The sequence below is a fragment of the Protobothrops mucrosquamatus genome, unplaced genomic scaffold (genome assembly GCF_001527695.2).
Source record: "Protobothrops mucrosquamatus isolate PMUCROS unplaced genomic scaffold, P.Mucros_1.0 scaffold5729, whole genome shotgun sequence".
Classification (NCBI taxonomy): Eukaryota; Metazoa; Chordata; class Lepidosauria; order Squamata; family Viperidae; genus Protobothrops; species Protobothrops mucrosquamatus.
This window is the reverse complement of record NW_015391578.1, coordinates 15,151-30,909: the sequence shown is the minus strand read 5'-3', so window position 1 is coordinate 30,909 and position 15,759 is coordinate 15,151. Positions and strand designations below refer to the sequence as shown.

Sequence of the window (15,759 nt, the reverse complement as noted above, 5' to 3'; positions counted from 1 at the left end):
ATAAGGTTTGAAATAGCTATCCCAGTTCTCCCTTAATTCTTTGTTAGCAATTCAAATTTTGGAACACATATGATGTCGCAGTTAAGCGACTGCTGCCTGTGGATGGCTCTAGGTTGAGCTGATACAGGCAAAAGACTTCTCTTTCCCATATTTGGGCCGACAGGGTGCTCTAAAAGAAAAAAAGCATTCATCCTCTTCCTTTGTCTCTTGTAGCTAACAAAGTGAGAAAGAGCCTGTGGCCTAGTGGCTAACATCTCTGCTTAACATGCAGACAGCCCAGGTTTGAATCTCAGCAAGGGTATGTCTGGCTGATGAAAACCAAATAAGGTTTGAAATAGCTATCCCAGTTCTCCCTTAATTCTTTGTTAGCAATTCAAATTTTGGAACATATATATATATATATATATATATATATATATATATATATATATATATATATATATATATATATATATATATATATATATATATATATATATATATCTTGAGTTTGGTGCACCCTGTCGGCCCAAATATGGGAGAAAGGAATCTTTTGCCTGTATCAGCTCAAACTAGAGCCATCCGCAGCCTTAGCAGCCGCAACTGCGACAATATATGTGTTTTTCAAAATTTGGATTGCTAACAAAGAATTAAGGGAGAACTGGAATAGCCATTTCGAACTTTTTAGTTCTTTTCAACCAGACATGTATGTGTATATAAAAGTTTTACCTCCGGTAAAGCTGTACCACTCAGCTCCGTTGATGATGCCTCCCCGTTTCACGAAATTTCCACCGCAACGCATTTCTGATTTGTCCGAGATGCCGGGATGCGCGTCTGCGTAGGTTTTAGAAAGGAGCTTGAACATCTAAAATGAGATTAATTAAATTTGCTTTGTAGATCAAACTCCGGTATGTTCCGTGCATTCAGTTCACAGTGCCGGGCTGCCTTCGAGAAGTCTCCCGAAGCCACGGGACCCTCAGCTGACCTACAGCCCCAGGCAAAGCTCTGCCTTCTGTAGGAAAGAAAAACTCTCACTTCAGATCCCAAAGGCGCTTTTTTTCAGGAGGCAACGGGACTTTCTTGTTTTTCTTGGAAGACGTTTCGCTTCTCGTCCAAGAAGCTTCTTCAGCTCTGACTGGAGGGTGGGGAATGGAAGGATTTATACTCCTTGCAGAGAGCTTGTCATTTGCCTTCTTTTAGAGGGTCATTGAGGCCACTTGGAGGTTTATCTGTGTCCTCAATGTCACCTGAGTGGTGCAAATGGGTGTGGAGCCTTCTTGGAACTGCTGAAAGGACTGTGTGGTAGACTGGAGGTAGATGGTGTCGTATCCCCCCCCTCTGTTGAGAGAGGGCTGTTCAATAAACATCCCAATGGCCTCAACAACAGGGGTGATGTTCCAGAGGGTGGGAGCCACCACAGAGAAGGCCCTTCTTCTGGGTCCTGCCAGCTGGACCTCCTTAATGTGGGGGACCCATAACATCCTCTGACTCCCTGCTCTAGTGGGTCAGATGGATATAACTGGGAGATGATGATCCTTCAAAATAACAGGGAGGGAGCCAACATGGAGAAGACCCTTCTTCTCCAGATGGACCTCCTTAGCAGATGGGACCCCCAACATTCCTTGCCTCCCCGCTCTAGTGGGTCAGGTGGACGTGACCAGCGAGAGACGGTCCCTCAGATAACCTGGTCCCAAGACATGAAGGTCTTTCAAGGTGACACCCACCCTGGAAGCAAATTGGCAAGCCAGGCAGCTCCCCGCAGGAGAGGTGACACATGGGCACACTGAGCATTGCACAAAACCATGTGGGCTGTTGCATTTTGCACCAACAGGAGCTTTTCAAGGGCAGTCCTATGTAGAGCATCCCATTTTTCTCCTTTCTTTGTGGGTAAATGTTGTGGTCTGTTCACAACCCCAGAGACTGGGGAGCAGGAGATGAATTGGGCCATGGAGTGGTCAGCCAGAATAGCCCCCACCTCCCTAGTAAAGATATGGCTCTTTGACCAGGCTGTTGGCAAAAACCACCGCCCCCCCTCCCTTCTTCTTCTTTCTCTTTTGTTCCACTTGATATTGTTCCTTCTTGGGGGGCGGGTTTGGTGTGTGTTTCCTGTGTGTTTTCTCATTTTGATTTTCTAAAACTCTATAAACTGTCCCCGGGAGTCGGGTGGCCAATTAATTTAATCAGAAGTACATCAACGAATATTTGCTTGCCGTTTGTTTGATTACATCCTCGTGAAACGGCATCGTTTGGGAATGGCGAGTTAAACCTAACTTTTTTAAACAGGGGGAGGAAAAGAAATGATAGAGAGGGCTCCACTTTGTCAAAAAATAAATGAAAAATACGCATCCTTTCTTTTCCTCGTTCCTATTATCTTTATATTTTAGTCGAGTATTTTAAGACCTCATTCGCGTGGCGTTACCTTCTCATCCGGGGTTGGAGAAAACATCTTGTCTTCCGTAGGGTGGACGGAGTAATCGTAAGGATAAGAAACGACTAAATCGCCCCCATGCAGACTGGCGGACAGCACAAACGGCACGGACTTCATCCATTTCATCACTGCTTTGGTCTCTGGGGCCACCTGAAAATCGGGTTCAAAAGGATCACAGGAAGAAAGGATGGTTAAGGATGCTTCAAAGAGCCCTGGTGGTGCAGGGGTTAGAATGCGGTATTACAGGCTGACTCTGCATTCTACAGCTAGCGGTTCGATCCTGACCGGTCCAAGGTCGACTCAGACTCCCAACCTTCCGCAGTCGGTAAAATGAGGACCCAGATTGTTGGGGGCCATAGTTTGACTCTGTAAACCACTTGGAAAGGGCTGTAAAGCACTGTGAAGCGGTATATAAGTCTAAGGGCTATTGCTAACTATCATCTATCTATCATCTATCTGTCTATCTCTCTTCTGTCTATCTACAATATCTGTCTATCACTCTCTCTCTCTCTCTCTCTCTCTCTCTCTCTCTCTCTCTATCTATCTATCTATCTATCTATCTATCTATCTATCTATCTATCTATCGAGCCATGATGGTGCAGTGGTTAGAATGCGGTGCTGCAGGCTAACTCTGCCCACTGCCAGGAGTTCAATCCTGACTGGCTCAAGGTTGACTCAAGTTTCCATCCTTCCAAGTTGGTAAAATGAGGACCCAGATTGTTGGGGGGGGCAATAGGCTGACTCTGTAAACTGCTTAAAGAGGGCTGTAAAGCATTGTGAAGCAGTATATAAATCTAAGTCAGGCATGTCAAACTCGTGACATCATATGACGTCCTGCAACGTATCGCGACTTTTTCCCCATTGCCGGCAATGGGGTGGGTGCAGTTTCAGCGTGACGCATCCGGCCTGTGGGCCGGCAGTTTGACATGCCTGGTCTAAGTGCTATTGCTAACTATCATCTATCTCTCTATCTCTCTCTCTATCTCTCTCTCTCTCTATCTCTCTATCTATCTATAATCTCTCTCTCTGTGTCTATTTACAATATCTGTCTATCACTATCTATCTCTATCTATCTATCTATCTATCTATCTATCTATCTATCTATCTATCTATCTATCTATCTATCTATCTATCTATCTATCTATATCTCAAGTCATGATGGTGCAGTGGTTAGAATGTAATCTTGCAGGCTAACTCTGCCCACTGCCAGGAGTTCGATCCTGACCGGCTCAAGGTTGACTCAAGCTTCCATCCTTCCGAGGTCGGTAAAATGAGGACCCAGATTGTTGGGGAGGGGCGCGCGCAAGAGGCTGACTCTGTAAACCGCTCAGAGAGAGCTGTAAAGCACTGTGAAGCGGTATATAAGTCTAAGTGCTATTGCTATTCAGAAATGACCATTGATATAAAATGTAGGGAGGCGGGCTCTAGAAGGCTTTAAAAGGAAACCTGAGCACCAGTACGAGTTGCGACTGTCCGGGAAATTAAAAATGGGTCATTTTAAGACTTGCTAGTTAAAAAGTTGTACTGGAACAACCACCGCTGTTTCTTACATTAGGGATCCAGTGTTGGACTTTGGAATAGTGGACTGACAGAACAATTAAGCAGTGGAACCACCTGCCTCCAGAAGCTGTGAATGCTCCAACACTGGAAGTTTTTAAAAACAGACTGGATAATCCTTTGTCTGAAATGGTAAGGGGGTTTCCTGCCTGAGCAGGGGGTTGGACTAGATGATCTCCAAGGGTCCCTTCCAACTCGGTTATTCTGTATTCTGTATTTTGATAGACTCTACCCTGTGTGTGCTTGCACTTTCCCACCTTGCCCAGCCAGTAAGATTGTGGAATAGGGAGGTGATCCATCCGAGCCCCTCGGATCTTTGCCAGTCTGTAAGCTTCAGAGGTCAAATCTGGGAAATTCCTGTTGAGATCGAGGTTCTGAGCTGTTTGCCTCCCGTTGANGCTGATCAACAAACGAGGGAGCAACACTGTGTAATGAGATATTAAAGAAGTAGAGAGAACTCTGTGTTGGCTCCGGACAGGGGGCTTAAATCATGAAATCAAGCTGCTTGAAGTTTTCAAATGTGCTCATCAAGAGAGGTGTGCATTATTGGATTATTGGAGATACTAATATAAGAGGGAGTCAAGCTATTCTCCAAGGCGCCTGAAGGCAGGACAAGAAGCAATGGATGGAAACTAACCAAAGAAAGAAGCAACCTAGAACTAAGGAGAAACTTCCTGACAGTGAGAACAATTAATCGGTGGAACAGCCTGCCTCCAGAAGCGGTGAATGCTCCAACACTGGAAGTTTTTAAGAAGAGACTAGACAGCCATTTGTCTGAAATGATATAGGGTTTCCTGCCTGAGCAGGGGGTTGGACTGGATGACTTCCAAGGTCCCTTCCAACTTCTTTATTATTATTATTATTATTATTATTATTATTATTATTATTATTACTACTACTACTACTACTACTACTACTACTACTATTATTATTATTATTATTATTATTATATAAGATATTTCTGGAATGCCTTTTAATTCTGCGGTTGGTTTCCCCCCCCCCCCTTTTGCAATGCTAACATTTATTGTTTTTAGATTTTGTAACTAGAACAAGCTGGGATGCAAAAATAGGTGAATCAATCAACACAATAGTTTGTTTTCCAGGCAAAAGGTTGCATAACATTCCAGAGGGGGGTGGAAATCTAAACCCAAAAGTTTGCTTCTCCAAATTTGTTACCTGTAAGAATATCGTGGCGGAGGCCTTTGACCGAAATCCGGGCGTTCTTGATTGGGTTTCCAAATTTGTCGGATACAATTCCTTTTATGCCACGATGAACCTGCCCAGAATCAGAAGAAGGTGATTAAGTCGTGATTCTTTTATGTTCCTTCCTCATTTCTCTTCACACCCGGCGTCCACTTGCTACTCTGAGAGGTTGTGTGGGTTTCCCTCTGCTGCCCAACCGATTTAATGACAGAATTCTAGTTCGTGAATGCTAAAGCCTTAAGAAATGGCTGTGATATGTTCCCTTGCTGTTTTCAGTAGGAAATTTTTTTTGATATAATATAGATCAGGGGTCTTCAAACTTGGCCCTTTTATGAAGCTCTGACAGCTTCTTCCATTCCCCACCATCTAATCAGAGCTGAAGAAGCTTCTGGGATGAGAGGCGAAACATCTTCAAAGAAAAAACAAGAAAGTCCAGTTGCCTCCTCAAAAAAAGCACCCTTGGGACAACCCTGACTTGGATGATGGAGAACCTCCATAGACATTTAGCGATGCACTTTGGGATGAATCCCTTTCGAAGGGTGCAGGGATATGAACGGATTTCCAGAAAACATTGCAGACCCCAGGAACCATTTGCGCTTCAGTTTTGAGATGGAGAAAACGCAGACTCGTCCCCAACAGCCTGCGCCTGTCTCCAACAATGAAGGCACCCAGGGCAGAAAAACATCCTGCAACCGTCGTTGAGGCCACTTGGAGGTTTGTCTGTGACCTCAGGGTCCCCTGAGTGGGTGGGTGTGGAGCCTTCTTGGAAGTGCTGACAACACCCTCCTTTCAGCAGTCCCAAGAAGGCTCCACAACCATTTGCGCCACTCAGGGGACCCTGAGGACACAGTTAAAACCTCCAAGTGGCCTCAACGACCTTCTAAAAGGATGCAAATGACCAGCTGTCTGCAAGGAGTATAAATCCTTCCATTCCCCACCATCCAGTCAGAGCTGAAGAAGCTTCTTGGATGAGAAGTGAAACGTCTTCAAAGAAAAACAAGAAAGTCCAGTTGCCTCCTGAGAAAGCACCTTTGGGACAATTAGGGGTTAAGCTGTTGGCCATTGTACCAATTGACTGCTTATTGATTTAGCTGGTGCCAACTCATCTTGAAGTAGCGCCAGCCCGTCCGATCGTTGCAAACCAGTTGTGAAATGGAATAACCACGTCTAGTGAGGGACGAAGGATGGAGAGCTCCTTCAGCTTGGTTTAGCAAAATCCCAATGGGTCCCAGTGCCTGTCAACGGGCGCAGAATAACACGCTTCCACCTGCCCTCTCCCACAACTTTTTTTAAAAAAATAACCCAATCAGGACCCACTGAACAGGACCAGAAGCATTTTAGGGAAAGATTAGGAAGGGGTGGGAGGCAGGATGGGCCCAAGGCTCTTCATTTGAGGGATCTGCTGGAAGTTAATACTCTTCCCCCTCCTGTAACACCGACTTTGAGGAATGACGTACCCTCCCTATGCAGGGGACATTATGAGTGCAGGGGAAATTCTGTCTCGGCCTTGCCAGGCCCCTAGTCTTTTGGGCGAGATTGGCATTGCCTGCAAAGTTTACCAGCTGAAGATGTATCGCCGTGCACAAAATCTCCCTGTCTCTAGGGCAATGAAAAAAAAAAGAAAAAAAGAGGCAAGCCATTTGAACAAGGGGGTGTGAAATGAGCCCCTGATCCTTTTGCTTAATCTTGTTGCTTTTAAGTCTAATTGCTCCCTGGGGAGGTGAGGTCAGGGCTGGGGGGGACTATATACAATAGGAGTGGATGGGCACAGTCACGGCTAATATAGGATTTCTCCCCCTCTCCGAGGCTTCAAGGAGACGTAATCCACTCCCATTTGGATTTACGGAACAGATTAGCTGAAGACAAGCTGAAAACCGAACGGAATCCAATTTTATTTAAGGGTAAAAGCAAGAGTTGGATTTGCGGCTGCGGAAAGCTTTTCAACTACCGTATCTGAAAAGCCACGTTCTGGGAGAACTAGACCACGGTGCTGGGGATTTAAGAAAGATGGTCTCTTGTCCCTTTGGTGGAATTGGCGACTGTTCCTGCTCTGGTCACCTGAGTCCTTTTTAGAAAACTCAGCTGGGCTGGTCACTCCAGAAGCTCTCATAGGAGAACCTCCAGACCAGTGTTTCTCAAGCTTGACCATTTTAAGGCATGTGGGCTTCAACTCCCAGAATTCCACAGCCAGCATTGCTGGCTGTGGAATTCTGGGAGTTGAAGTCCACATGCCTTAAAATGGTCAAGCTTGAGAAACACTGCTCCAGACAGAACTTATTAGGTAAGACAGGTGAAAATGTCCACCAGAGAAAACAGACTGAGATCCAGGAAGTTGGATGGATGGCCTTCCCAAGTGCCTACAAATGCTTCTATTTTTAGGGCAGCAAAACAAGGAAACTATTATGCGGACAATCATACGAAGTCTACCCCAAAGGTGTTTTTTCAAGAGGCAACTGGACTTTCTGGTTTTTCTTTGAAGACGTTTCGCTTCTCATCCCAGAAGCTTCTTCAGCTCTGACTGAATTGGTGGGGAAATGGAAGGATTTATACTCCTTGCAGACAGCCGGTCATTCGCATGCTTTTAGAGAGTCGTTGAGGCCACTTGGAGCTTTGTCTGTGTCCTCAATGGTGCTTTTTCAACTGGACTTTCTTGCTTTTCTTTGAAGACCTTTCACTTCTCATCCCAGAAGCTTCTTCAGCTCTGCCTGGAGGGTGGGGAATGGAAGGATTTATACTCCTTGCAGACAGCTGGTCAGTTGCATCCTTTTAGAGAGTCACTGAGGCCACCTGGAGCTTTGTCTGTGTCCACAGGGTCACCTGAGTGGTGCAAATGGGTGTGGAACCTTCTTGGAACTGCTGAAAGGACTCTGTGGTAGACTGGAGATAGATGATGTCCTATCCCTCCCCTTCTGTTGACGGAGGGCTGTTCAGTTTTGACCTAGATGGCCTCTTTGACCCCTCTTTCAAACCAGCGGTCCTCTCTGTCCAAAATGTGGACTTTGCTCTCTTCAAAAGAACGGCCTTTGTCTTTTAAATACAACACAGTTCCAAGAAGGCTCCACACCCATATTCTATTCTATTCTATTCTATTCTATTCTATTCTATTCTATTCTATTCTATTCTATTCTATTCTATTCTATTCATATTCATATTCATATTCTACTTTCCATATTCTATTCTATTCTATTCTATTCTATTCTATTCTATTCTGTTCTGTTCTGTTCTGTTCTGTTCTGTTCTGTTCTGTTCTGTTCTATTCTGTTCTGTTCTGTTCTGTTCTATTCATATTCATATTCTATTCTACTTTCCATATTCTATTTTATTCTATTCTACGTTCCATATTCTATTCTATTCTATTCTATTCTATTCTATTCTATTTTCCATATTCTATTCTATTCTATTCTATTCTATTCTATTCTATTCTATTCTATTCTATTCTATTCTATTACTTTCCACATTCTATTCTATTCTGTCCTGTCCCATCCTATTCTTTACGTATCCTATTCTTTACGTATTCTATTCTGTTCTGTTCTGTTGTGTTCCCACTGACTGTAAATGTGAACAATCTCTTGTTTTGGTGGAGAAGTCTGTGACAGAAAGAAGAGAGAAGTCGAGGGGAAAAAAGGGAGTACCATTTCCATGAATTTCAAAAGTGCCTCCTTGTTCTCTTGCCACAGTTTATACAGCTCATCAGCCAAAGGGAACTTCTCGCATCCAAGCTCCAAGGTAATTTCAAAACAGTTTGTGTGGAGATAATTAAAATCTGCCATTCCTGGAAAAAGAAGAACACTAAAAGGCTGATCAATCGATACCTTTTAAGCGTGTCTTTATCCAAACTATTTTTAAAACGGGAACAATAAAATTAGGAAACAATTCTGAATGGTAAGCGGCATAACATTAGTAGCATACACAGTGGATATGCCTTGATCTTCAGGGCGTGCTGTGGATGGATAATGCTACACAATCTACCACATCACAGCAGCTGAGATTGTGCATCTGAATGGCGGAGTTACAAATTGTACATCAACAACGCACGTTGTGTAGAAGATCTTCTGACTACCTGCATTTAGGTTTTAAAAAGAGTGTCGGGCACACACCATGGGGGAATAAATTTACACCGCCAACTGGTATTCAAGAACGATTCAAAAATAAGCTAAGGCTGGCTTAAATCACACCCAGTTCCAAATGGGCATACAAGTGGTCCTCGGCGTATGAGCACAACGGAGACCAAAATCACGTGATGCTGCAATCCGTCATAAATATGAGTCAGTGGCCAAGCGTCTGAATTCGGATCACGTGACCGCAGGGATGCGGCAATGCACGTTAGTGTAAAAAACGGTCCTAAGTCCCTTTTTTCAGAGCTTTGAACGGTCACTAAATGTATCGTTGTAAGCAGTGCATTTTTTGTAAAACAAAACCAAAAAAAAGGTGCAGGAACTCACACACGTCATACAACCCGCCTTGCCTACCCTACAAGGTTCCATCCCAAAAAGGTGCCGGAACTCCGTTCTGGGCGTTCTATGAGAAAAAAAAGCCCTGGTTGTAAGTAAGGATTATCTAGAACAGATGCCACAAATAAGACACGCACACCCAACGCCTTCAGAGCCAGGTCAGGAATCAGCTGGATCGCTGCAAACACGCAGACAACGGCACCAGCCGTGGGCCAGGCTCAGCCAAGCAGGGGACCCTCCAGTTGAAGGTCTCTTTTTTTAGGCAAGCGTCTACAACAGAGGACCGCCCAACCTTTGGGGCAACAGGGACCGCTTCCGTGGAGGGAGGTTTTTCCACGGACCGGAGAGTGCGTGGTTTTGTGTGCTGCCTGCATCCCGTGGATGGGGCTTTTGCTTATTTTGTGCGGACCGGTTGTTGGCCTGGTACCGGTTCACAGACCGGGGGTTGGGGACCCCTGATCTACAAAACATTTGGGGTTTTTTTTCCCTCCCTTCTGAGGTCATCAGAAAGTTTCCTGCTGCACTTGATTAGTCCTCCTTTGCGATCATCGTGTGGCTGGTTTTGCTGTCTGCCCAAGACGTCGGAAATGGAGTTGGTGGGTCGCAGGCTCTCGTATGCAGCAGCCAGACTGTCTTTTGGTTCGGGGGGGGGGGCTTGTAAATTATGCATGCCTGCATTAACGCGGCCAGCAAGACATATGGGTTTTTCGATGGCTATGGCTCCACCGAGGTAGCCCCCGTTTTTAAGTGGTAGGTTCTCTCGCTCACTTACGGAGCGATGACGTGCGCTTCCCCCCTTCTCCAGGCGTTTCCCTCCTACCGCCACTTAGAAAAGAGACATCAACCTGTTTGCAGAACAATATATATATATAAACATATAAAAGTTTTACCTCCGGTAAAGCTGTACCACTCAGCTCCATTGATGATGCCTCCCCGTTTCACGAAATTTCCACCGCAACGCATTTCTGATTTGTCCGAGATGCCGGGATGCGCGTCTGCGTAGGTTTTAGAAAGGAGCTTGAACATCTAAAATGAGATTAATTAAATTTGCTTTGTAGATCAAACTCCGGTATGTTCCGTGCATTCAGTTCACAGTGCCGGGCTGCCTTTGAGAAGTCTCCCGAAGCCATGGGACCCTCAGCTGACCTACAGCCCCAGGCAAAGCTCTGGCTTCTGCAGGAAAGAAAAACTCTCACTTCAGATCCCAAAGGTGCTTTTTTTTTTCAGGAGGCAACTGGACTTTCTTGTTTTTCTTTGAAGACGTTTCGCTTCTCATCCACGAAGCTTCTTCAGCTTTGACTGGATGGTGGGGAACGGAAGGATTTATACTCCTTGCAGACAGCTGGTCATTTGCAACTTTTTAAAGAGTCGTTGAGGCCACTTGTAGGTTTATCTGTGTCCTCAATGTCACCTGAGTGGTGCAAATGGGTGTGGAGCCTTCTTGGAACTGCTGAAAGGACTGTGTGGTAGGCTGGAGGTAGATGGTGTCGTATCCCCTCCCTCTGTTGAGAGAGGGCTGTTCAATAAACCTCCCAATGGCCTCAACAACAGGGGTGATGTTCCAGAGGGTGGGAGCCACCACAGAGAAGGCCCTTCTTCTGGGTCCTGCCAGATGGACCTCCTTAAGAGGGGGGACCCTTAACACCCTCTGACTCCCTGCTCTAGTGGGTCAGGTGGATGTAACTGGGAGATGATGGTCCTTCAAAATAACAGGTAGGGAGCCACCACGGAGAAGACCCTTCTTCTCCAGATGGACCTCCTTAGCAGATGGGACCCCCAATATTCCTTGCCTTCCCACTCTAGTGGGTCAGGTGGACGTGACCGGCGAGAGACGGTCCCTCAGGTAACCTGGTCCCAAGACATGAAGGGCTTTCAAGGTGACACCCAGCACCTTGAATTGCACCTGGAAGCAAATTGGCAAGCCAGGCAGCTCCCTGCAGGAGAGGTGACACATGGGCATTGCACAAAACCATGTGGGCTGTTGCATTTTGCACCAACAGGAGTTTTTCAAGGGCAGCCCTATGTAGAGCATCCCATTCTTCTCCTTTCTTTGTGGGTAAATGTTGTGGTCTGTTCACAACCCCAGAGACTGGGGAGCAGGAGATGAATTGGGCCATGGAGTGGTCAGCCAGAATAGCCCCCACCTCCCTACTAAAGATATGGCTCTTTGACCAGGCTGTTGGCAAAAACCACCGCCCCCCCTCCCTTCTTCTTCTTCCTCTTTTGTTCCACTTGATATTGTTCCTTTTTGGGGGGGGGGGTTTGGTGTGTGTTTCCTGTGTGTTTTCTCATTTTGATTTTCTAAAACTCTATAAACTGTCCCCGGGAGTCGGGTGGCCAATTAATTTAATCAGAAGTACATCAACGAATATTTGCTTGCCGTTTGTTGGATTCCATCCTCGTGAAACGGCATCGTTTGGGAATGGCGAGTTAAGCCCAACTTTTTTAAACAGGGGGAGGAAAAGAAATGATAGAGAGGGCTCCACTTTGTCAAAAAATAAATGAAAAATATGCATCCTTTCTTTTCCTCGTTCCTATTATCTTTATATTTTAGTCGAGTATTTTAAAACCTCATTCGCGTGGCGTTACCTTCTCATCCGGGGTTGGAGAAAACATCTTGTCTTCCGTAGGGTGGACGGAGTAATCGTAAGGATAAGAAACGACTAAATCGCCCCCATGCAGACTGGCAGACAGCACAAATGGCACGGACTTCATCCATTTCATCACTGCTTTGGTCTCTGGGGCCACCTGAAAATCGGGTTCAAAAGGATCGCAGGAAGAAAGGATGGTTAAGGATGCTTCAAAGAGCCCTGGTGGCGCAGGGGTTAGAATGCGGTATTGCAGGCTGACTCTGCATTCTACAGCTACCAGTTCGATCCTGACCGAAGGTCGACTCAGACTTCCATCCTTCCGAAGTTGGTAAAATGAGGACCCAGATTGTTGGGGGCCATAGGTTGACTCTGTAAACCACTTGGAAAGGGCTGTAAAGCACTGTGAAGCGGTATATAAGTCTAAGGGCTATTGCTAACTATCATCTATCTATCATCTATCTGTCTATCTCTCTTCTGTCTATCTACAATATCTGTCTATCACTCTCTCTCTCTCTCTCTCTCTCTCGCTCTCTCTCTCTCTCTCTCTCTCTCTCTCTCTATCTATCTATCTATCTATCTATCGAGCCATGATGGTGCAGTGGTTAGAATGCGGTGCTGCAGGCTAACTCTGCCCACTGCCAGGAGTTCAATCCTGACTGGCTCAAGGTTGACTCAAGTTTCCATCCTTCCAAGTTGGTAAAATGAGGACCCAGATTGTTGGGGGGGGCAATAGGCTGACTCTGTAAACTGCTTAAAGAGGGCTGTAAAGCATTGTGAAGCAGTATATAAGTCTAAGTCAGGCATGTCAAACTCGTGACATCATATGACGTCGTGCAATGTATCGCGACTTTTTCCCCATTGCCGGCAATGGGGTGGGTGCAGTTTCAGCGTGACGCATCCGGCCTGTGGGCCGGCAGTTTGACATGCCTGGTCTAAGTGCTATTGCTAACTATCATCTATCTCTCTATCTCTCTATCTCTCTCTCTTTCTATCTCTCTATCTATCTATAATCTCTCTCTCTGTGTCTATTTACAATATCTGTCTATCACTATCTATCACTATCTATCTATCTATCTATCTATCTATCTATCTATCTATCTATCTATCTATCTATCTATCTATCTATCTATCTCTCAAGTCATGATGGTGCAGTGGTTAGAATGTAATCTTGCAGGCTAACTCTGCCCACTGCCAGGAGTTCGATCCTGACCGGCTCAAGGTTGACTCAAGCTTCCATCTTTCCGAGGTCGGTAAAATGAGGACCCAGATTGTTGGGGGCGCGCAAGAGGCTGACTCTGTAAACCGCTCAGAGAGAGCTGTAAAGCACTGTGAAGCGGTATATAAGTCTAAGTGCTATTGCTATTCAGAAATGCCCATTGATATAAAATGTAGGGAGGCGGGCTCTAGAAGGCTTTAAAAGGAAACCTGAGCACCATTACGAGTTGCGACTGTTCGTGAAATTAAAAATGGGTCATTTTAAGACTTGCTAGTTAAAAAGTTGTACTGGAACAACCACCGCTGTTTCTTACATTAGGGATCCAGTGTTGGACTTTGGAATAGTGGACTGACAGAACAATTAAGCAGTGGAACAACCTGCCTCCAGAAGCTGTGAATGCTCCAACACTGGAAGTTTTTAAAAACAGACTGGATAATCCTTTGTCTGAAATGGTAAGGGGGTTTCCTGCCTGAGCAGGGGGTTGGACTAGATGACCTGCAAGGTCCCTTCCAACTCTCAATAAGACATAAGACATAAAACTATCTGAGATGGGACACACACGAACGTGAAAGGGTGGAACGGGTCGGTCATTCTAACACCTTATCCCTCCACTAGGTAGGCTCGGGGAGCCTAGAAACGGTCAGACATTCGAAGTCTCCAGTTTAGACCCTTTAAGGACAACTCTAGCTCCAAGACTCGACAAACGGAGGGCAACTTCCACCCGTTATAGCCGGCGCCCTGTTAGCAGAAGGAACGAGCGAGAATTCAGAGGGTAGCCTGGTAGCCAGCGGGAAAGCATGGATGCCCTGAAACATTCATTCTGCCACAAAGGGATTTTGATGATCGTGTCGCATAATACACGGCTAGATTGTCCACTGGGACTGCCTCTCACAGTGACCGACCGGGCTTAGCAATTGGGGCGCTTACCTCTTCGGCGGCCAGTTCGTATCCGTCTGGGTTCATGGAAGGCAGGAGGTGGATCCGAGTGTGGTTGACCAGGGTCTGGATCCTGGCGTTGCCCAGGAGATACTCAGAGCACAGATGCTGGGCAAGGTAGATCAACATCTCGCGCCCCACCACTTCGTTTCCGTGCATGTTGCCAATATACTTCACTTCCGGTTTGACTGTGGAGAGACGAGTCGGGACAGGCTTCGTCAGGGGACCTTCCTGATAGTCCAGTGGTTCTCAACCTTTTTAATGCCGCGACCCCAACCGGTTGTAAGTCGAGGACTAAACCGGTCGTAAGTCGAGGACTAAACCGGTCGTAAGTCGAGGACTACCCAACCGGTCGTAAGTCGAGGACTTTCCTTGCCCGGGAGCGCCGCGCATGCGTGGTTCCGCCCCCTGCGCCGGCCAAGGTGTAGCTGGCAAGCGGCAGAGACGGAGCAGGCCGACCACCAGCTGGCCCAGCCCAAGAGAGGTAGGTAAGGCACCCGCTGGAAAAGGGGGAAAAATGGCAGACAAAAAAAATGGCGGACAAAAAAAATGGCGGACAGCCTTGCTTGGCGACCCCCGTGAAATGGTCGATCGACCCCAAATGGGGTCCCGACCCACAGGTTGAGAACCGCTGTGATAGTCGAAGAGGGGCAGCCAGTGGTGGGATTCAGCCAGTTCGCACCGGTAGCTAATTTTTTGTTGTGGACTTCGGCGAGGAGTCGGCTGATGCCTTTGCCCTTTTTCACAAGGCTCAGAATGGACCGCCGCCGGAAGTGCGTGGATGCCACTTCCTGAAGTCCGTTCTGAGCCGTGGAGGCCTCCCAGACAGCCAACTTTTCTCCCGGTGGCCCCTGATCAGCTTGGCTTCAGCTGCCCTGCCCAAATGGCCCTCCCCCGCCCCCCGACTGGCAGGACGGTGGCCCGCCATTAGGACTCAGCATCTGGCAAACAGATGTCAGAGTGCCTGAGTCCATCAAGAGCCCAGGGCAGGGAGGCTGGACAGTCCCTTTTCCCCAGCTGGACAGTCCTTATCCCCAGCCAAGGCTCCTGGCACTATACTCAGCTGCTCCCTCCCACCCCACCCACAATTGTGTTGCTGTCCTTTGCAGAGGCAAAAGAAGCAACAGCTCTCTCAGAAGGAAGCAGCAGGCCAGGGTGGAAGAGGCTGGAGAGGAACAGAAGAAGGGCTAAAGAGGAGGAGGAAGGGGAGAGGGGGAGAAGGAGGGGGAGGAAGGGAGGGGGAGGAGAAGCAGGAAGAGGAAGTGGAGGGGAGGAGAAAGAGGAGGAGGAGGGGAAGGAGGGGGAAGGAAGAGGAAGAGGAGGGGAAGGAGGAAGAGGAGGAAGAAGAGGGGGAAGGCGGGGGGAAGAAGAGAGAAGGAAGAGGAAGAGGAGGAAGAA

General features: G+C 46.8%; 1 protein-coding gene across 1 annotated transcript in view; it reads right to left on the bottom strand.

Annotated features, from left to right (window-relative positions):
• CPZ (carboxypeptidase Z) overlaps nt 1-15,759 on the bottom strand; it is a 27,748-nt gene that overhangs the window by 8,411 nt on the left and 3,578 nt on the right. Inside the window, exons 3-7 of the mRNA XM_015829274.1 lie at nt 14,353-14,549; nt 14,141-14,163; nt 4,222-4,363; nt 2,399-2,557; nt 709-844 (exon numbers count right to left, since the gene is read on the bottom strand). Coding sequence (XP_015684760.1) covers nt 709-844; nt 2,399-2,557; nt 4,222-4,363; nt 14,141-14,163; nt 14,353-14,549 — 657 coding nt within the window. The remainder of the gene's footprint in view (nt 1-708; nt 845-2,398; nt 2,558-4,221; nt 4,364-14,140; nt 14,164-14,352; nt 14,550-15,759) is intronic.